The 22,390-nt window shown below is 36.0% G+C and overlaps 1 protein-coding gene across 1 annotated transcript in view; it reads right to left on the reverse strand.

Moving 5' to 3' along the window:
• The window catches only part of ATF7IP2 (activating transcription factor 7 interacting protein 2), a 61,676-nt gene that overhangs the window by 9,392 nt on the left and 29,894 nt on the right, over positions 1-22,390 (reverse strand). The window contains exons 7-9 of the mRNA XM_065893208.1: positions 16,109-16,179; positions 14,939-15,004; positions 14,437-14,496 (exon numbers count right to left, since the gene is read on the reverse strand). Of these exons, the coding sequence (XP_065749280.1) occupies positions 14,437-14,496; positions 14,939-15,004; positions 16,109-16,179 (197 nt within the window). The remainder of the gene's footprint in view (positions 1-14,436; positions 14,497-14,938; positions 15,005-16,108; positions 16,180-22,390) is intronic.

Genomic DNA, 22,390 nt, shown 5'->3' on the forward strand with positions numbered 1-22,390 from the left:
AATCACAAGCACTGAAATTGAAACTGCGATTAAAAATCTTCCAACAAACAAAGCCCAGGACCAGATGGCTTCACAGGCGAATTCTATCAAACATTTAGAGAAGAGCTAACACCTATCCTTCTCAAACTCTTCCAAAATATAGCAGAGGGAGGAACACTCCCAAACTCATTCTACGAGGCCACCATCACCTTGATACCAAAACCAGACAAGGATGTCACAAAGAAAGAAAACTACAGGCCAATATCACTGATGAACATAGATGCAAAAATCCTCAACAAAATACTAGCAAACAGAATCCAAGAGCACATTAAACGGATCATACACCATGATCAAGTGGGGTTTATTCCAGGAATGCAAGGATTCTTCAATATACGCAAATCAATCAACGTGATACACCATATTAACAAATTGAAGGAGAAAAACCATATGATCATCTCAATAGATGCAGAGAAAGCTTTTGACAAAATTCAATACCCATTTATGATAAAAACCCTGCAGAATGTAGGCATAGAGGGAACTTTCCTCAACATAATAAAGGCCATATATGACAAACCCACAGCCAACATTGTCCTCAATGGTGAAAAACTGAAGGCATTTCCAGTAAGATCAGGAACAAGACAAGGTTGCCCACTCTCACCACTCTTATTCAACATAGTTTTGGAAGTTTTAGCCACAGCAATCAGAGAAGAAAAGGAAATAAAAGGAATCCAAATTGGAAAAGAAGAAGTGAAACTGTCACTGTTTGCAGATGACATGATACTATACATAGAGAATCCTAAAGATGCTACCAGAAAACTACGAGAGCTAATCAATGAATTTGGTTAAGTAGCAGGATACAAAATTAATGCACAGAAATCTCTGGCATTCCTATACACTAAGGATGAAAAATCTGAGAGTGAAATCAAGAAGACACTCCCATTTACCATTGCAACAAATAGAATAAAATATCTAGGAATAAACCTACCTAAGGAGACAAAAGACCTATATGCAGAAAATTATAAGACACTGATGAAAGAAATTAAAGATGATACAAATAGATGGAGAGATATACCATGTTCTTGGATTAGAAGCATCAACACTGTGAAAATGACTCTACTACCCAAAGCAATCTACAGATTCAATGCAATCCCTATCAAACTACCACTGGCATTTTTCACAGAACTAGAACAAAAAATTTCACAATTTGTATGGAAACACAAAAGACCCCGAATAGCCAAAGCAATCTTGAGAACGAAAAACGGAGCTGGAGGAATCAGGCTCCCTGACTTCAGACTATACTACAAAGCTACAGTAATCAAGACAGTATGGTACTGGCACAAAAACAGAAAGATAGATCAATGGAACAGGATAGAAAGCCCAGAGATAAACCCACGCACATATGGTCACCTTATCTTTGATAAAGGAGGCAGGAATGTACAGTGGAGAAAGGACAGCCTCTTCAATAAGTGGTGCTGGGAAAACTGGACAGCTACATGTAAAAGTATGAGATTAGATCACTCCCTAACACCATACACGAAAATAAGCTCAAAATGGATTAAAGACCTAAATGTAAGGCCAGAAACTATCAAACTCTTAGAGGAAAACATAGGCAGAACACTCTATGACATAAATCACAGCAAGATCCTTTCTGACCCACTTCCCAGAGAAATGCAAATAAAAACAAAAATAAACAAATGGGACCTAATGAAACTTCAAAGCTTTTGCACAACAAAGGAAACCATAAACAAGACCAAAAGACAACCTCAGAATGGGAGAAAATATTTGCAAATGAAGCAATTGACAAAGGATTAATCTCCAAAATTTATAAGCAGCTCATGCAGCTCAATACCAAAAAAACAAACAACCCAATCCAAAAATGGGTAGAAGACCTAAATAGACATTTCTCCATAGAAGATATACAGACTGCCAACAAACACATGAAAGAATGCTCAACATCATTAATCATTAGAGAAATGCATATCAAAACTACAATGAGATATCATCTCACACCAGTCAGAATGGCCATCATCAAAAAATCTAGAAACAATAAATGCTGGAGAGGGTGTGGAGAAAAGGGAACACTCTTGCACTGCTGGTGGGAATGTGAATTGGTACAGCCACTATGGAGGTTCCTTAAAAAACTACAAATAGAACTACCATATGACCCAGCAATCCCACTACTGGGCATATACCCTGAGAAAACCATAATTCAAAAAGAGTCATGTACCAAAATGTTCACTGCAGCTCTATTTACAATAGCCCGGAGATGGAAACAACCTAAGTGTCCATCATCGGATGAATGGATAAAGAAGATGTGGCACATATATACAATGGAATATTACTCAGCCATAAAAGGAAACAAAATTGAGCTATGTGTAATGAGGTGGATAGACCTAGAGTCTGTCATACAGGGTGAAGTAAGCCAGAAAGAGAAAGACAAATACTGTATGCTAACACATATGTATGGAATTTAAGAAAAAAAAAGTCATGAAGAACCTGGGGTAAGACAGGTATAAAGACACAGACCTACTAGAGAATGGACTTGAGGATATGGGGAGGGGGAAAGGTAAGCTCTGACAAAGCGAGAGAGAGGCATGGACATATATACACTGCCAACTGTAAGGTAGATAGCTAGTGGGAAGCAGCCGCATAGCACAGGAAGATCAGCTTTGTGATTTGTGACTGCCTGGAGGGGTGGGATAGGGAGGGTGGGAGGGAGGGAGATGCAAGAGGGAAAAGATATGGGAACATATGTATAACTGATTCACTTTGTTATAAAGCAGAAACTAACACACCACTGTAAAGCAATTATACTCCAATAAAGATGTAAAAAAATAAAATAAAATAAAATTAGAAATGAAAAAGGAGAAGTTACAATGGACATAGCAGAAATATAAAGCATCATAAGCGACTACTACAAGCAACTCTATGCCATTAAAATGGACAACGTGGAAGAAATGGACAAATTCTTAGAAAGATATAACCTTCTACGACTGAACCAGGAAGAAATAGAAAATATGAACGGACCAATCACAAGTAATGAAATTGAAACTGTGATTAAAAATCTTCCAACAAACCAAAGTCCAGGACTGTCCAGGACCAGATGGCTTCACAGGTGAATTCTATCAAACATTTAGAGAAGAGCTAAGACCCATCCTTCTCAAACTCTTCCAAAAAACTGCAGGGGAAGGAACACTCCCAAAGTTATTCTACAAGGCCACCATCACTCTGATACCAAAACCAGAGATACTACAAAAAAAGAAAATTACAGACCAATATCACTGATGGATATAGATGCAAAAATCCTCAACAAAATACTAGCAAACAGGATCCAACAACAAGTTAAAAGGATCACACACCATGATCAAGTGGGATTTGTCACAGGGATACAAGGATTCTTCAATATAGGCATATCAATCAGTGTGATACACCATATTAAAAAATTGAATAAAAACCATATGATCTCAATAGATGCAGAAAAAGCTTTTGACAAAATTCAACACCCATTTATGATAAAAACTCTCCAGAAAGTGGGCATAGAGGGAAACTCAACATAATAAAGGCCATATACAACAAACCCATAGCAAACATCATTCTCAATGGTGAAAAACTGAAAGCATTTCCTCTAAGATGAGGAACAACAAATGTATGTCCACTCTCGCCACTATTATTCAACATAGTTTTCGAAGTCCTAGACACAGCAATCAGAGAAGAAAAAGAAATAAAAGGAATACAAATTGGAAGAAAAAAGTAAAACTGTCACTGCTTGCAGATGACATGATACTAACATAGAGAATCCTAACGATGCCACCAGAAAACTACTAGAGCTAATCAATGAATTCGGTAAAGTTGCAGGATACAAAATTAATGCAAAGAAGTCACTTGCATTCCTATAGACTAACAACAAGAGATCAGACAGAGAAATTAAGGAAACAATCTCATTTACCACTGCAACAAAAAGAATAAAATACCTAGGAATAAACCTACCTAAGGAGGTAAAAGACCTGTACTCACAAAACTATAAGACACTGATGAAAGAAATCTAGGATAACACAAACAGATGGAGAGCTATACCATGTGCTTGGATTGGAAGAATCAGTAGTGTGAAAATGACTATACTACTCAAAGCAATCTACAGAATCAATGCAATCCCTATCAAATTACCAGTGACATTTTTTACAGAACTAGAACAAAAAATCTTAAAATACGTATGGAGACACAAAGGACCCTGGATACCCAAAGCAGTCTTGAGGGAATAAAATGGAGCAGGAGGAATCAGACTCCCTGACTTCAGATTATACTACAAAGCTACAGTAATCAAGACAATATGGTACTGGCACAAAAACAGAAATACAGTTCAATGGAACAGGATAGAAAGCCCAGAGATAAACCCATGCACCTATGGTCAACTAATCTATGATAAAGGAGGCAAGGATACACAATTGAGAAAAGATAGCCTCTTCAATAAGTGGTGCTGGGAAAACTGGACAGCTACATGTAAAAGAATGAAATTAGAACATTCCCTAACACCATACACAAAAATAAACTCAAAATGGATTAAAGACCTAAATGTAAGACTGGACACTATAAAACTCTTAGAGGAAAACATAGGAAGAACACTCTTTGACATAAATCACAGCAAGATCTTTTTTGACCCACTTCCTAGAGTAATGGAAATAAAAACAAACATAAATAAATGGGACCTAATGAAACGTAAAAGCTTTTGCACAGCAAAGGGAAGTATAAACAAAACGAAAAGACAACCCTCAGAATAGGAGAAAATATTTGAAAATGAACCAACGGATGAAGGATTAATCTCAAATATATAAACAGCTCATGCAGCTCAATGTTAAAAAAACAAACAACCCAATAAAAAAATGGGCAGAAGACCTAAATAGACATCTCTCCAAAGAAGACATACAGATGGCCAAGAGGCACATGAAAAGCTGCTCAACATCACTAATCATTAGAGAACTGCAAATTAAAATTACAGTGAGGTATCACCTCCACCAGTTAGAAAGGGCGTCATCAGAAAATCCACAAACAACAAATGCTGGAGAGGGTGAGGAGAAAAGGGCACCCTCTTGCACTGTTGGTAGGAATGTAAATTGATAGAGCCACTATGGAGAACAGTATGGAGGTTCCTTAAAAAACTAAAAATAGAACTACCATATGACCCAGCAATCCCACTACTGGACACATACCCTGAGAAAACCATAATTCAAAAAGAGTCATGTTGCTCCGCAGCGGGAGAGGCCACAACAGTGAGAGGCCCGTGTACTGCAAAAAAAAAAAAGAGTCATGTACCACAATGTCCATTGCAGCTCTATTTACTATAGCCAGAACATGGAAGCAACCTAAGTGTCCATCGACAGATGAATGGATAAGGAAGATGTGGCACATATATACAATGGAATATTACCCAGCCATAAAAAGGAATGGAATTGGTTCATTTGTAGAGACATGGATGGACCTAGAGACTGTCATACAGAGTGAAGTAAGTCAGAAAGAGAAAAACAAATATCATATATTAACGCATATATGTGGAATCTAGAAAAATGGTGCAGATAAACCTGTTTTCAAGGCAGAAATAGAGACACAGATGTAGAGAACAAACCTATGGACACCAAGGGGGGAAAGTGGGGGGGTGTGGTGGGATGAACTGGGAGATTGGGATTGACATATATACACTAATATGTATAAAACATAACTAATAAGAACCTGCTGTATAAGAAATAAATTTTAAAAATTACAAATTGTAGGAGAATCTATACACCCTTTTTATAACTGGTTTGTTAATTAGAACTAAATTTGTGAAATCATAATCTGCAGGTTAATCAATGCACAAGAGCTGATACAAATAACCTCCTTTAAATTTTCAAGTGAACAGTTTCATACAAAAAGAAATTCTAATAGATATAACTTCCCATAACTAACATTCCTTCTTTCAAGGTAGTAAGTCAACAAGCCCTTGGCAAATTAAAACAGGCTAAGACAGAAACTCAACTTTATGATAAGAGACAAAACAGGATTTTTACCCCAAACCAGTTTATGTTTAGATCCTTTGTGTCACCAATGTCAATGTCTTGTAAATACTCTGCAGCTTTTACCCTTATCTATATATAAAAATGAGTAACAGTTACTTTTAAAAAATTTATTTTATTTTTTTGGCTGTGTTGGGTCTTGGCTGCTGCGCATGGGCTTTCTCTAGTTGCAGCAAGTGGGGGCTTCTCTTTGCTGCGGTGCGTGGGCTTCTCATTACGGTGGCTTCTCTTGTTGTGAAGCACAGGCTGTAGGTGTGCAGGCTTCAGTAGCTGCAGCACGTGGGCTCAGTAGTTGCGACACACGGGCTCTAGAACGCAGGCTCAGTAGTTGTGGCGCACAGGCTTAGTTGCTCCGCGGCAATGTGGGATCTTCCTGGACCAGGGATTGAACCCGTGTCCCCAGCATTGGCAGGTGGATTCTTAACCACTGCGCCACCAGGGAAGTCCAGTAATGGTTACTTTAGCACTTTGTATTCTCAAAGCAACAGGAGCCAGTACCCAATTATTTTAAAGTTCCTCCTCATTAAACTGCTAGGTGAGAATTGTGGCCTCTGGTCTCAACTTACCCCTTTGGTGTTTGAACTTTCAGATCCTTTGCTGCATGTATATGCACATGTAGACGCACGTTCACTTATGTAAATATTTATATGATAGACATGATTTTTAAAGTTTGTATTTAAAAATTAACTATTCAGATATAACTTACATACAATAAAATGTACCCATTTTATTTTTTTAGATTTTTTTGGTGTGGACCTTTTTTTTTTTAACATCTTTATTGGAGTATAATTGCTTTACAATGGTGTGTTAGTTTCTACTGTATAACAACGTGAGTCAGCTATACATATACATATATCCCCATATCTCCTCCCTCTTGTGTCTCCCTCCCACCCTCCCTATCCCAGCCCTCTAGGTGGACACAAAGCACCAAGCTGATCTCCCTGTGCTATGTGGCTGCTTCCCACTAGCTAGCTATTTTACATTTGGTAGCGTATATATGTCCATGCCACTCTCTCACTTTGTCCCAGCTTACCCTTCCCCCTCAACATGTCTCAAGTTCATTCTCTACATCTGCATTTTTACTCCTGTCTTGCTCCAATTTCTTCAGAACCATTTTTTGGTTTCTTTTAGATTCCATATATATGTGTTAGCATACGGCATTTGTTTTTCTGTTTCTGACTTACTTCACTCTGTATGAGACTCTAGGTCCATCCACCTCACTACAAATAACTCAATTTCATTTCTTTTTATGGCTGAGTAATATTCCATTGTATATATGTGCCACATCTTCTTTATCCATTCATTTGTCGATGGATACTTAGGTTGCTTCCATGATGTGGACCATTTTTAAAGTCTTTATTGAATTTGTTACAATATTGCTTCTGTTTTATGTTTTGGTTTTTTGGCCACAAGGCATGTGGGATCTTAGCTCCCCAACCAGAGATCAAACCCACACCCCCTGCATTGGAAGTTGAAGTCTTAACCACTGGACCACCAGGGAAGTCCCCAAAATATACCCATTTTAAATGTGCCATTCTTTGGGTTTTGACAAATTTACAGTTGTGAAACCACCACCAAAATCAAGACAGAATGTTTTGATTACCCCAAATAGTGTCCCTTCTGGTAATATGGAAGAACAAATCTGACTCCACATTGGATCTGTTTCTTTTACTTTAACCTTTGTATTCTATTGATTTTGCTACAAGTTAAAAATGTTGCTGGTAGCCTGAAATATATAGGATAGCTCTTTCTCAAGGCCCTGACCTTAAAAGGTATAACACTTATCCATTTAAATAGAGGTAAAAAGTTGTAGAACAGAGAATAACATTTGTCTTGTTGGAAGTTTATAGCAACATTGTGAAATGACCTACTAGACAGCTAGCTGCCAAGAACAAAGGATTCCAGCCCCAAGAAGTTTGTAGCAACCAACCACATACCCTTCCTCTTTTAGTATAAAAGAAGCCTGAATTCTAATTTGGAGAAGATGGTTCTTTGGGACACTAGTCCACCATCTTCTCGGTTTGCTGTCGCCATCCCTTGACCCAACAATTCATCTCTTGATTTATTGGCCTGTTGTGCAGCGAGCAGTATGAACTTGGTTTTGGTAACATTCTCAATCCCTCTCACCGCTGGCCCCATGAAATCACAGGTCTGTTGTCACTATAGATTGGCCTTTTCTAGAATTTGACATAAAGCAAATCACACAGTATGTACAATTCTTTTGCCCAACATTTTGTTTCTGAGATTCATCAATGTTGTTGCATATAATAATATTTTGTTCATTTTTATTGTCGAGTAAGTAGTACTTAGCTGTAGAGATACATATGCCACAACCTATTTATCTATTGATGGATATTTGGACTGTTTATAGTTCAGTGCTATTATGAATAAAGTTGCTATGAATATTTGTGTAAAAGTCTTTGTGTAGATGTAGGTTTTCATTTGTCTTGGATAAATACCTAAAGGTGGAATAATAGTGTCATTTGCTAAGAGTATAGCTAATGTTTTGAGAAACTGCCAGACCACTTCCAAAGTGATTTCACCATTTTACACTCCTACCAGCAAAACATGAGAATTCCAGGTCACTCCACATCCTCACCAACACTTTGTATATTTTCAGTTGTTTTCATTTTAGCCATTTTAGTGGATGTGTTGTGGTATCTCATTGTGGTCTTAACTTCCGTAATGAATAACAATGTTGAGGATGTCTTGTGTTTATTTGCCATCCCCATATCTTCTCTAGTGAAGTGTCATCTACTTGCTTTGGGTTTAATTTGCTCTTTTTAATGTAGAATCTTATTCATTTTAGACTTTCCATTTTTCCTACTATAAACATTTAATGCTAGCAATTTCCTTCTAAGCACTGCTTTAGCTGCATTCCTCAGATTTTGATATGCTGTGTTTTCATTTTCATTCAGTTCAAAATTTTTTTTTTTTTTTGCGGTACGCAGGCCTCTCACTGCTGTGGCCTCTCCCGTTGTGGAGCACAGGCTCCGGACACGCAGGCTCAGCGGCCATGGCTCATGGGCCCAGCCGCTCCACGGCATGTGGGATCTTCCCGGACCAGGGCATGAACCCGTGTCCCCTGCATCAGCAGGCGGACTCTCAACCACTGCGCCACCAGAGAAGCCCCAGTTCAAAATATTTTTAAACCTTCCTTTTGATTTCTTCTTTGACTCATGGGTTATCTAGAAATGTAATCTTTAGCTTCCAAATATCTAGGGATTTCCCAACTAGCTTTCTATTACTAATTTAATTGTATCTGTAATCATACAGAGTATGTTCTCTAAACTTTTACATATACTGAGACTAGTTTTATGGTCCAGAACCTGATATGTTTCATATGCACTTAAAATGAATGTGTATTCTTCTGTGGCTGGGTTTGAGTGTTCTATAAATGTCAAGTAGGTTAAGTTGGTTGATAGTATTGCCCAGGCTTCCAAAACTTTACTGACTACGTATTATATCAATTACTGAGAAGGCAGTGTTGGAACCTCCAATTATAATTGTCTACTTACAATTTCAGTCCGATCAGTTTTTATATCAGGAATTTTGAAGTTCTACTATTATATGCATAAACGTAGGTTTAGTGTGTCTTTCTGATGAAATGATCGCTTTACTGTTACGAAACAGCCTTCTTTATCCCTGGTAATATTCCTTGTTCTGAAGTCTATCTGATAATAATATAGTCACTCTAGCTTTCTTATGATTAGTGTTTGTATGCTTCTTTTTGTTTTTTGCGGTACGCAGGCCCCTCACTGTTGTGGCCCCTCCCGCTGAGGAGCACAGGCTCCGGACGCGCAGGCTCAGTGGCCATGGCTCACGGGCCCAGCCACTCCACGGCATGTGGGATCTTCCCGGACCAGGGCACGAACCCGTGTCCCCTGCATCGGCAGGCGGACCCTCAACCACTGCGCCACCAGGGAAGCCCTGTTTGTATGTTTTTGCATGGCTTATCTTCTTACATCCCTTTAATTTTAACCTATCCATATATTTATATTTAACATACATCATGTAGTTGTCACATAGTTGGGTGTTGTTTTGTTACCCAGTCCAACAATGTGTGCTTTTTAATGGAGTGTTTAGACCCTCTATACTTATTCTAACTATCAATATGGTTGGGTTTAAATCTACCATCCTGTAATTTGTTCTCTATTTAGTGTCATTTGTTCTTTGCACCTTCTCTTGGATTGAGTATTTTAAAAATTCCATTCTACCTCCACTATTGGTCTATCAGCCATACTTGCACTTAAAAAAATATTGCTCTAGGCACTGCCACATGTATGTATCTAGTATCTTTAATAACGTATAGTCTAACCTTAAATAACATTATACTACTCACAATGTAACACCCTTACAGCCAGCATACTTCCATTCCTCTGACCATCTTTCACACTACTGTTGGCATACATTAGCTTCTACATAAATTATAAACTCCAAAACATACTGCTACATTCCTCTGTGTAGATCCACTTTCCATCTTATATTTTCCCTTTGCTTGAAGAACTTCCTTTATTTTTGACAGTGAAGGTCTGCTGGCAACAACTTTTGTTTATCTTAATAAACAGAAGTCTTAATTTTGCTTTCATGTTTGTAAGTTATATTAGCTGGATATAGAATTCTAGGTTGACAATTATTTTCCCCCAGCCTTTTAATAATGCCATTTGATTTGTTTTGCATAGTTCCAATTGAGGTAACTGTGCATTCTTTGTTCTTCCCTATATATCTTATATATATGGTGTCTTTCTGATTGCTCTAAAGTTGTTGCTGTTAATCACTGGTTTTCAGGAACTGATTATGATGTTCCTTGATGTGGTTTTCTTTGTATTTATCCTGCCTGCAGAGTACTGAAGTTCTTGGTTATGGTGGGCTTGTACTTTTCATTAAATTTGTAAAACTTTTGACCATACATGTATGTTAGACCACTTGATATTGTCCCACAGTTTACTAAAGGTCTGATTCCTTTTTCCCAGTCTTTTTTCTTTTCTTTTTATATTCTTTCTTTAATTTGTATAGTTTCTTTCCAAATTATACAGTCATGTACTGTTTCTTCCAGTATACCAATTTGTTTTTCTTTCTCTGGTGTTTAATATTATTTATTAAATATATTTATTAATATTTAATTAATTAATATTTATTAATATAATAATATTTATTCCATTCACTTAACTTCAAGTATTTTTATTTCATTTGGTTCTCTTTTATATCTTTTATTTCTCTTATTATGTTCATGTTTTCCTTTAAATCTCTGAGTGTACTTCTATCAGTTCTTTTAAGGTCCTTGTCTGTTAATTCTGTCAACTGTCATTTCTAAGTTTGTTTCTTTTGAGTGATTTTTCTCCTGGTTATGGATTCCATTTTTCTTCCTCATATCTCGAGTGACTTTTTAAAATTGGACTATGGATATTATGAATTTTACATGGTTGTGAGTTGAATTCTGAGTTCAGTTTTATTAGGGCAATGCTAGAGTTGCCTTTGCTCTAAGATGAGTTTACACCCGTATATTCAGTAAGAATCTACCACAATGGCTGGTCAGACCTGAAACATTTCCCACTGCTGTTTGAGCTCTGGAAATTGTTTAGTGTAAAGGTCCTTGGTCATTCTCTGCCCAGACTCATGCAATTTCACTCTGCATGTGTGACTTAATATTTCAGCAAAGACTCAAAAGGACTCCTATGCTAACCTCTTGGAGCTCTTTCTCCAAGTGGCTTCCTCATCTGATAGTACTCTTCCCCTCATTCCAGTTGCCTCAGCCTCTCTGAATGCCAATCTCTCTTTACCTCAGCAAGACAGCCATTCTCTGCTTGGGATCTCCATCAGTGCACCACAATCTAGGAAGAAAGCTGGGGCAGCCCATAGGGCTCATCTCATGCATTTCCCTCCTCTCAGGGACTGTAGTCCTGTACTGCAATATCTAAAAAATTTTTTCTTATATCTTGTTTAGTTTTCTACTTGTTTACTGAAGAAAAGTTAAGTCTGAGCCCACTTACTCCACCATGACTCTACATATAAACTTTTATAACTTTTTTCTCTTGTTATATTATTAACATGTTTACATCAATACATATACTTCCTCAACATTATTTTTAATGGTTGAATATGGTTGTACCATATAAATGTAATTTTTGTAATTAATTCCTTATTCCTAGAACTTTAAGGGTTTCCAAAGTTTTATATTTCATGAATAGCACTGCAATGAACATTTTCATATTTCCCCTATACTTTATTTTCTTCAGGTAACTATTCAAAGAATTGAGTCACAAGGCTTGCATATTTGTAAAGTTTTGATATTGACAGAATGTCTTCCAGAAAGATTAATTTACACTCCCATTCACAGTATATAAACTTACATTTCTTTTAAAACTATTTAGTGGAAAATCTGCATTAATTCAACCCTTTTTTTGGGAACGTATGTTGTGTGCCAAGCACTGTGCTAAAACGATGAAAACATACAGATTAATAAAAACATTAATGCTGCTGAAACGAATTTCAAGTCCTTTTAGGAAAACAGATATGTACAGAAACAATGAAATAAAGGTATAATATAGGCATGCACAAAATACCAAGGGTAAGGAGAGCAAAGATGACAATTTCTGCCAGAACAGTTTGTCACAAGTGTCTAAACTGAATATTGAAGGATGAGAAGTGGGGTCATCAGACAAGCCTGGGGAGGTACAGAGGGGAGAGCATTCCTGGCAAAGAGAACAGGATATGTGGTGATGGCAAGGAGAGAAGAAGCACTACCTACTGAGAAGCTATCAAAGAAGAGGTAAGGAATCTGTAGAAGATAAATCTAGAAACGTTTTCAGGGTTTAAGTCATTAAGAATTTTGTATATCTTGTTAAAGATTTGGATTTTACCCTAAAGACAAAAACATAACCAGATTTGGATACAGGAAATAATATTTTAGTGGCAACTTAGAAGATTCATTAAAAGCAGTAAGTTAGGACAGAAATATTAGTTATTAAGTTATGGCAATAGACTACAGATGATAGAATTCTGGAATAAGGAAATATATGGACTACATCTGTTAGCTTTTCGGGAGACAACTGATGAGCTTGAAAGCTGACTACATAGTGGAATGAGGCATATCTATGAGTCAAAACTGACTCTTACTTCTGGCTTGAGAAACTGGATGAGTTGGTGATACCATTCATCAAGCCTGGGAATATGAGAAATGGTCCAAGTTTCATCTGACTAACTAACTATACCCTTATTCAGAACTGAACATTTTACAAGACAGATTCACATTCACATTATCATGAGTTAGCATCATGAATTGGCATGATTTATCTTTCCAACTGCTCGATTTCAAAGTGAAGCCCCCCTCAACCCCATTACAGGTATACCTTATTTTATCAAGCACTGAATGAATCTGTGTTTTTATTTTACTGCAACTCGAATACTGTATTGTGTAGTTTAAAAAATATTTAGTAATCTTAATTGTTAAAATTAATGTTAAAATTGTTAATCATAATTGTTACTTCATTATGGACTCCAATTTCATTTTTTAATTCATTCTAATCTTCATGAAATTGGAAACTGAAGGGTTTTTTGATTCTATCATGGGGTGCCTAAAGATTCCAATGGTTCCAACCTTTGTTTGGATCCACAGTTGAGATCGGAGAATGAACTGGACTATATAGTTCCTGTAGTAATCTCCATTTTAAATATTAATTTACTAATGCTAATAAGTGGAATCAAATATTTCATCAAGAGTACCATAAACATTCAAGTGCAATTAAGAGATGAAACCTTATGATTGATTACCAGCCCCAGAAGACTCTATTTTACTTCTTTTTGTTTAAATCTGAGAAAGAGGGCACTGCTGTCACTCTCCCTCTGCATTTTCATGTTATGCCCTAGCATCCTCTCACAGCCAGTATTGCTATGGTTAAGGAAAAAAGGTGTGTCTCACAGGTAGAAAAGAGATTTCTAATAGTCCCAAGCAACCCAGATGTCTTTCAGTGAGTGAATGGATAAACCATTACACATCCACACCATGGATAAAAAGGAATAGTTACTAAACAACTTGGATGACCCTTGGGGGAAATTAAGCTAAGGGAAAGAAGCCAATATCAGAAGGATACATATTATATCACATTTATATAACATCCATGAAACAACATATAATTATAACAGTGAGGAACAGATTAGTGGTTGCCAGGGTTTAGGGACTGGGAACAAACTCTTTAAAAAAATCCTATAAAGGGATAGCATGAGGGAACCTTGTAGTGATAGAACAGCTGTATAATTTGAGTGTGGTGGCAGTTACATAAATCTACACATGTGATAAAACTGCATAGAGCTACTAAATACACACACTAACACACACAAAAAAACTTCATAAATGGGTCAAATGTATTTTGAGTTGTTACCCTTCCCTCTTTCTTGAAAAAGACAAATCCTTTACCTGTGTTGCAGTGTGACAGGCCTTCTTTCGTTAGATCAATCACAGAATCAAGTTTCTTCTCTTTAGCCTGAAAAGTTGTTAAAAAAATAAGATTTTGCCTCAACAGAAAATGTTTTTTAAAAATAAAACACATATCATTTAAAATTACTATTTAGAAGCTAGAGATTGAACATTCTATAAGTCTCACAGCTTAATTTAACTCTACTATGAAAGAGAAGCTCGTGAAATACTATATGGTTTCTGTGAATATAACTAAGCAGAGTCTAAATGAGTTAATTTGGTAATAAATATGGTTGTGAAATATGTTTATCATTAGCTGTTTGCTTTTTAACGTTTAAGCTGGACTGAAACCTGGTCACTCTAACTAGGAGACATTAATTTCTCAGAGAATGAATCTCCCAAAGAATGAATGACAAAGATGAGTCATCCAACATGTAGCAACACTAAAGTTCCTAGAACTAACGTATTCAAATAAACAATATTCAGAGACAATATTTAATACCTACCGTAGCTTCAGTTTCAGCATCAGGTGAATTGTGAGAATTTCCTGATGTAATTTTTCCAGTATCTGAAAGAAAATTATTAAAATATGAACATTTGACAAGTTTATTAACTATTAAATATTTATGGACTTTATAATATGTGAATGCTGAAACAATAATAATGGGGATGCTAATTAACCATTATATAATCATGGTTGTAACTCAAAAATGTAATTCAATCGACTTTACTTATTCCAAAGACCAATGAACCAGTCCAAAAAAAGCAAACTCTAATTTTGGTTCAAAAGATTTTTTCCTTCTGTAACTTTACAGCTATATTAGTAACTCTTTTTTGAGTATCTATCTGTAAACCACTATAGCATTTGAGGAAGTAACTTGGAAATTTACACATTTTTTTATTTATAGTATCTTTAGACTAGACCACCTGAGATGGCTGAGGAGGATTCTTCACAGAACCAGTAAAAGCCTCAGATAAATGCTTAATATCCCTTAACTATTTGATTTACAATGTTAACAGCCCAAATCATAGTGGCAATTAAGTAGCTATGTAAGTGCAGACAAAGCTTTCTGAAATTAAGATGCAAATTAAACTCTCTAATGTATATTAAAAATGAAAAGGAAATGGGGAATTTTGAAGGAGAAATTATGAGGCAAAAAAGATAGCTATTTTAAGGGAAAGGAAATTTATTGGAAATCTAAGGTTAAAGATTTTTACATTAAGTGTAATGAGAAACTCTAAAGAGTAACAGAAGTATTATTTATAAAAGTTTAAAAAAATCAAAGATACTAAAGATTAGACAAACTAGTAGACTACAACTCGATAAAACAAAAGACAAACAAAAAATAAACCATCACTATCAGCAACAAGACCAGAGTAAACAAGTACAAATAACGGATATGAAAGGTAAGTAGTTTTATAATTTACAAAGCCATTAAACACAGTAAAGAAACAAAAGGCCATAAATTGATAAACACAAAGTTAACAAGAAACCTCAATTTTATTAAGCAATCACTGATTTATTCAGGTAATATTAATCACAGATATAAATTAAACATTTTTGAGAGTAGAATTAAAACTTTTATTTTATTAAAAGATAATATTCAATTCTCTATTTTAAACAAATACTGATTTGAGGCTTTCTGATTTGATAGGTCATATTTTAAGATACCTGTTGGATCTGATGTAATTGGAGTTGTCAAATTACGACTTTCCACAGAAATCAACATGATATCATCTTTACTGAAATAAATAAATAAAATAAACGTGATTATGCTGAGATGTGCAATCAATGGTTTTAATTCTTCTAATTTAACATTTCATAACTGATATGTTTTAATCTAACAATGGGGAGGATGTGGAATGAAAATGATAAAACCAAGTACCCAAGAAACCCTGTGTATAGCCAATTATTTATATGACCGAAAGTTCATGATATACAATAAACACAGACCCTTAACACTTAGTAGAGGGCTTCCCTGGTGGCGCAGTGGTTAAGAATCCACCTGCCAATGCAGGGGACACAGGTTCGAGCCCTGGTCCGGGAAGATTCCACATGCCACGGAGTAACTAAGCCCATGTGCCACAACTACTGAAGCCTGCGCACCTAGAGCCTGTGCTCCACAACAAGAGAAGCTACTGCAATGAGAAGCCCGTGCACTGCAACGAAGAGTAGCCCCCACTCGCTGCAACTAGAGAAAGCCCGCGCACAGCAGCAAAAGACCCAATGCAGCCAAAAATAAATTTATTAAAAAAAACGTAATAGAAATCCATTTACAATAAATCCAAATGTATGAACTATAAGTATTCAACATATATAAATGTACAAAATATACAAAAGTCACTCTAGCACATATACTTGCCTTCTTGAAAATGAAACAATGTATAAAAGAAACTGATTAAAACTTTGTTACTGATGTAGAACTATAAAAAATAAAGATATTAAAAAATTAATTCTGCCACTACTCTGTATCACTATAGTAGCAATATTTACTATGCAATGATGATAAAGGATGCTGATTATGGTTACAGAATATTCTGAGTCATGAGACTGTCTTTTGCTCCCATTTGACCCCGACTCCACTTTTTTGAATGTGACATTTAAAATCAGAATTTTTGTTAAGAAAACCTTGACACAACTTTCAGTAAGCCCATTTAATTTGCTACATGAATTTTCTACACACAGGGTTGTACCATTTTCTTATAGATGTTTTAATTTTTAGCCTTTGTATTTGGTCTATGATCCATTTCAAGTTATTTTTGTGTATGGTGTAAGAGTTGAGGTTCACTTTTCCCCTCTGGTTATTCCAGCAACAGTTGTTGAAACAACTCTCTCTTCCCCATTAAATTACCTTGGCATCTTTGCTGAAAACCAATGGACTCTATATATACTCTCTAATTTGTCCATTGATTTATATTTCTATCCTTATGCCAACACCATTCTCTTAATTACTATAGCTTTATAGTAAGTCTTGAACTCAGGTAGTGTATGTCTTCCAACGTTGTTCTCTTATAACACTGTTTTCACCTTCTAGGTCTTTTGCATTTCATACAAGTTTATGATCAGTTTGTTACTTTCTACAGAAAAGGATGCCATGATTTTGTTTAAGGGTGCGTTAAATATACAAAACAATTTGGGTGAAGTGACATTAACAATGAATTTTCTGATTTGTAAACATGGCATATCTCACCATAGATTTATGGCATATCTCACCATATATTTATATTTCCATTAATTTTTCACAGCAATATTTTGTACTTTTAAAAATTATTAACTGGGGTTTTTTTTTACAGCAGCTTTAGGTTTACAGCAAAATTGACTACAGCGTTTTCCCATATACCCCCTATCCCTCCCACACACAACCTCCCACAAAATCCTTTATCAGTGGGTACTGTTGTTACAACTGATGAAACTATGTTAACAACATCATTACCCCCAAACTTCATAGTTTACAATAACATTCACTCTTAGTGTTAGGATATTCTGTGGATTTTGACAAGTATATAATGACATGTAGCCACCATTACAGTATAATAAAAAATAGTTTCACTGCCCTAAAAATCCCCAGTGCTCTGCCTATTCATCCCTCCCCACCAACCTCTGGCAACATTTGATCTTTTTACTATTTCCACAGTTTTGCCTTTTCTAGAATGTCATATAGTTGAAATCATACAGTATACAGCCTTCTCAGATTGGCTTTTTTCCCTTAATAATATGCATTTAAGTTTCCTCCATGTCTTTTCATAGCTTGATAGATCATTTTTTTTTTTTTTTTAGCACTAAACAGTATTCCATTGCCTGAATGTACTGGGTTGGCCAAAACGTTTGTTCGGTTTTTTCCGTAACATGAATCTAGTAGTGCTTAGATGTCTTTAACTTCATTCAAAATAGTTTTGTTAGATTGTATTGTGTCAGCTGCCATATCAGCATGCATTTAAAAAAACTTATCAAAATTGGTAAATTTATGTGAAGCCATTTTGATATTGATGGAAGAAAAAAGCAACATTTTCAGCACATTATGCTTTATTATTTGCAACTGAAATGCAAAAAAAGATTTGTGCAGTGTATGGAGAAGGTGCTATGACTGATCGAACGCGTCAAAAGTGGTTTGCAAAGTTTCGTGCTGGAGATTTTCTTGCTGCACGATGCTCCACGGTTGGGTAGACCAGTTGAAGTTGATAGAGATCAAATCAAGACATTAATTGAGAACAATTAACATTATGCCAGGCAAGAGATAGTGGACACACTCAAAATATATCAAGCGTTGAAAATCATTTGCACCAGCTTGGTTATGTTAATCGCCTTGATGTTTGGGTTCCACATAAGTTAAGCAAAAAAAAAACTTCTTGACCGCATTTCCACATGCGATTCTCTACTGAAACATAATGAAAACATTCCATTTTAAAAACAAATTGTGACGGGTGATGAAAAGTGGATACTGTACAACAATGTGGATGGAAGAGATCGTGGGGCAAGTGAAATGAACCACGACCAACCACACCAAAGGCCAGTCTTCAACCAAAGAATGTGATGATGTGTATATGGTAGGATTGGAAGGGGGTCCTCTATTGTGAGCTCCTTCTGGAAAACCAAACGATTAATTCCAACAAGTACTGCTCCCAATTAGACCAAAAGAAAGCAGCACTCGATGAAAAGCATCCGGAATTAGTCAACAGAAAATGCATAATCTTCCATCAGGGTAACCCAAGTCCACGTGTTTCTTTGATGACCAGGCAAAAACTGTTACAGCTTGGCTGGGAAGTTCTGATTCATCTGCTGTATTCACCAGACATTGCACCTTTGGATTTCCATTTATTTCACTCTTTACAAAATTCTCTTAATGGAAAAAATTTCAACTCCCTGGAAGACTGTTAAAGGCACCTGGAACAGTTCTTTGCTCAAAAAGGTAACAAGTTTTGGGAAGATGGAATTATGAAGTTGCCTGAAAAATGTCAGAAGGTAGTGGAACAAAATGGTGAATATGTTGTTCAACAAAGTTCTTGGTGAATATGAAAAATGTTTCTTTTATTTTTACTTAAAAACCGATGGAAACTTTGGCCAACCCTATACCACATTTGTTTACCCATTCACTTACTGAAGGACATCCTGGTTGCTTCCAAGTTTTGGCAGTTATGAATAAAACTACATTTTACATGATTCCATTTTCTCTCCTTTCTTAGCAAACTATACTTCTGTATTTAGTGGTTGCCCCAGAGTTTGTAATACATATTGACAACTAATCCGAGTCAATTGTCAAATAATACTATACTGCTTCACAAGTAGTACAAGTACCTTATAATAACAAAATATTCCTAATTCCTCTTTCCTGTTCCTTTTCAATCATTGCTGCCATTCATTTCACTTATATATAAGTGCGTGAATGCAGCATGCATGCACACACACACACACACACACACACACACACACACAAGCATACATAATCAAATACATTGTTGCTATTAATTTGAACTCTTGTCAGTTAAATCAATTAATAATAAGAAAGATAAAACATTCTATTTTATCTTCACTCATTCCTTCTCTGATGATCTTCCTTTTCTTTATGTAGATCTGATTTTCTGACATACTATTTTCCTTCTCTGTGAAGAATTTTTAACATTTCCCGCAAGGCAGATCTACTGGCAACTAATACCCTAAATTTTTGTTTGCCTGAGAAAGTCTTTTTCCTTCACCTTTGAAAGATAATTTCACACTGTAAAGAATTTTAGGTTGGTAAGTTTTGTTCTCTCAACACTTTAAATATTTCACTCTACTTTCTTCTTGTTTGCATAGTTTCTAAGGAGAAGTTGAATGTAAGTCTTACCTTTGCTCCTCTACAGGTATGGTGTTTTTCCTTGGCTTCTTTCAAGATTTTAGCTTTGATTTTCTGAAGTTTAAATATGATATGTCTAGGTGTACTCTTTTAGGTATTTATCCTGCTTAGTGTTCTCTGAGCTTCCTGGATCTGTGGCTTGGTGTCTAACATTTATTTGGGAGAAATTCTTAGTCACAGTTACTTCAAATATTGCTTTTGTTCCTTTCTTTTTTCTTCCTGGAATTCCCATTATGCATATATAACTCCCTTTGTAGTTGTCCTAAGTTTTTGGATATTCTGGGTTGTTTTTGTCTTTTATTTTCTCTTTGCTTTGCCATTTTGGAAGTTTCTATTGTCATATTCTTAAGGTTGGTGATTCTTTCCTCAGCCATGTCTATTCTACTAATGAGCCCATCAAAGGCTTTCCTCATTCTGTTAGTAGTTTTGATCTCAACCATTTCTTTTTCTTAGAATTTCCATCTCTCTTCTTACATTACCTAACAGTTCTTGCATTTTGTCTACTTTTTCCATTAAAGCACATTAATCATAGTTTAAAAAAATTCCTGGTCTAGTAATTTGAACATTCCTGCCATATCTGACTCTGGTTCTGATGCTTGCTCAGTCTCTTCAAATTGTGTTTTCTGGTTTTTAATATGTCTTTTTTTAATGTTTTTAATATGTAACTTTTTGTTGAAAGGGAGACATGATGTACTGGGTAAAAGGAACTATGGTAAACATGCCTTTAGTAATGTAGTGGTAAAATGTGGGGGAAGGGGAAGCATTCTACTAGTCCTATGGGTAGGTCTCAGTCTTTTAATGAGCCTGTGCCCCTAGAGTATGAAATTCACTAATGCAGCCCAGTCTCCAAACCCCTCTTAGGTGGGACAGGATGGCTAGAGGGGGCTAGAGTTGGGTATTTCTCTTCCTCCATATGGAAGGCTGGAGGGAGTAGGTATTAGATATTTCCTTTCCTCCAGATAGGTTAATCTTTGGTAATACTTTCTCCTGATGGCAGGGCTTGTTAAGAACAGAGTGCTCTGGTGCATTTCAAAAGCTTCTTTTTATCTTGCCCCCTGCTGGAAGCATGAGAGGATTTTTCTTCAATATTCACTGCAAAGATCAGTAGAGCTCTAGAGGTAAAACTCACAAAATTGTGCCCCCACTTATCTGGACCCCCCCCCCTTGGAGTTTTTATCTCTGAGATTTATTTACTCTGAGCCTCCAGCAATTACAATTTAGGTTTCGCTACCCCAGCAGTGGTTGCCACGGAGGTTTTTGCTCCACTTCCAGGGCGTTTTGATTCTGTTTCCGCCTGTTTCTCTCTCCAATTTGGGTGTCAGTAGTTTGCTCTATGACCTTACTTCTCTGGTGGATCACAGAAGAGTGGTTCTTTTCAGTCTGTTCAGCTTTTACTTGTTAGTATGGAGTGATGACACCTTACAGGCTGGACCAGAAATCTTGTTTTGGAGTTAGGTCTTATATGTATTTTGGTAATTTACCCCTATGAATATCATACTCTGATATTACTGTAAATGGTATTAATTTAAAATTCCAACTGTTTGTTGCCTGTACACAGAAATACTACAGACAACCAGTATTATATATATACACACCACATAGTACAAAGGAATAGTGTGATATATACACACATATATACCCTATATAGAAACAATAAAATATTTTATATTTATCCACATATTTATAATTTCCAGCACCCTTCATAACTTTACCTTTGTATAGATCCAAATTTCCATCTGATATTATTTTCCTTCTACCTGAAGAAACTCCTTTAGCATTCCCTGTAGTGCAATTTTGCTGCTGATGTATTCTTTCACTTTTTTTGAGTATGAAAAAGTCCATTTTCTTGTACACATCTGAAAGATATTTTCACTGAGTGTAGAACTGTAGAAACTGTAGACCGTTCCTCTTTTAATGATTTAGAGATGTCTCTCCATTTCAGTACTTTAGAGATGTCTCCTTTTCGACATCTCTAAAGTTTGAATAGTTTACAGTGAGAATTCTCATCTTATTTTTTGTTCCTTTCTATGTAATGTGTCTTTTCTCTCTGGCTGCTTTTAAGATTTTGTCACCATTGATTTTTAGCAGTCTGGTTATGATGTGCTTTTCCTTTATGCGTCTGC

Source organism: Phocoena phocoena, chromosome 15 (genome assembly GCF_963924675.1).
Source record: "Phocoena phocoena chromosome 15, mPhoPho1.1, whole genome shotgun sequence".
NCBI lineage: Eukaryota > Metazoa > Chordata > Mammalia > Artiodactyla > Phocoenidae > Phocoena > Phocoena phocoena.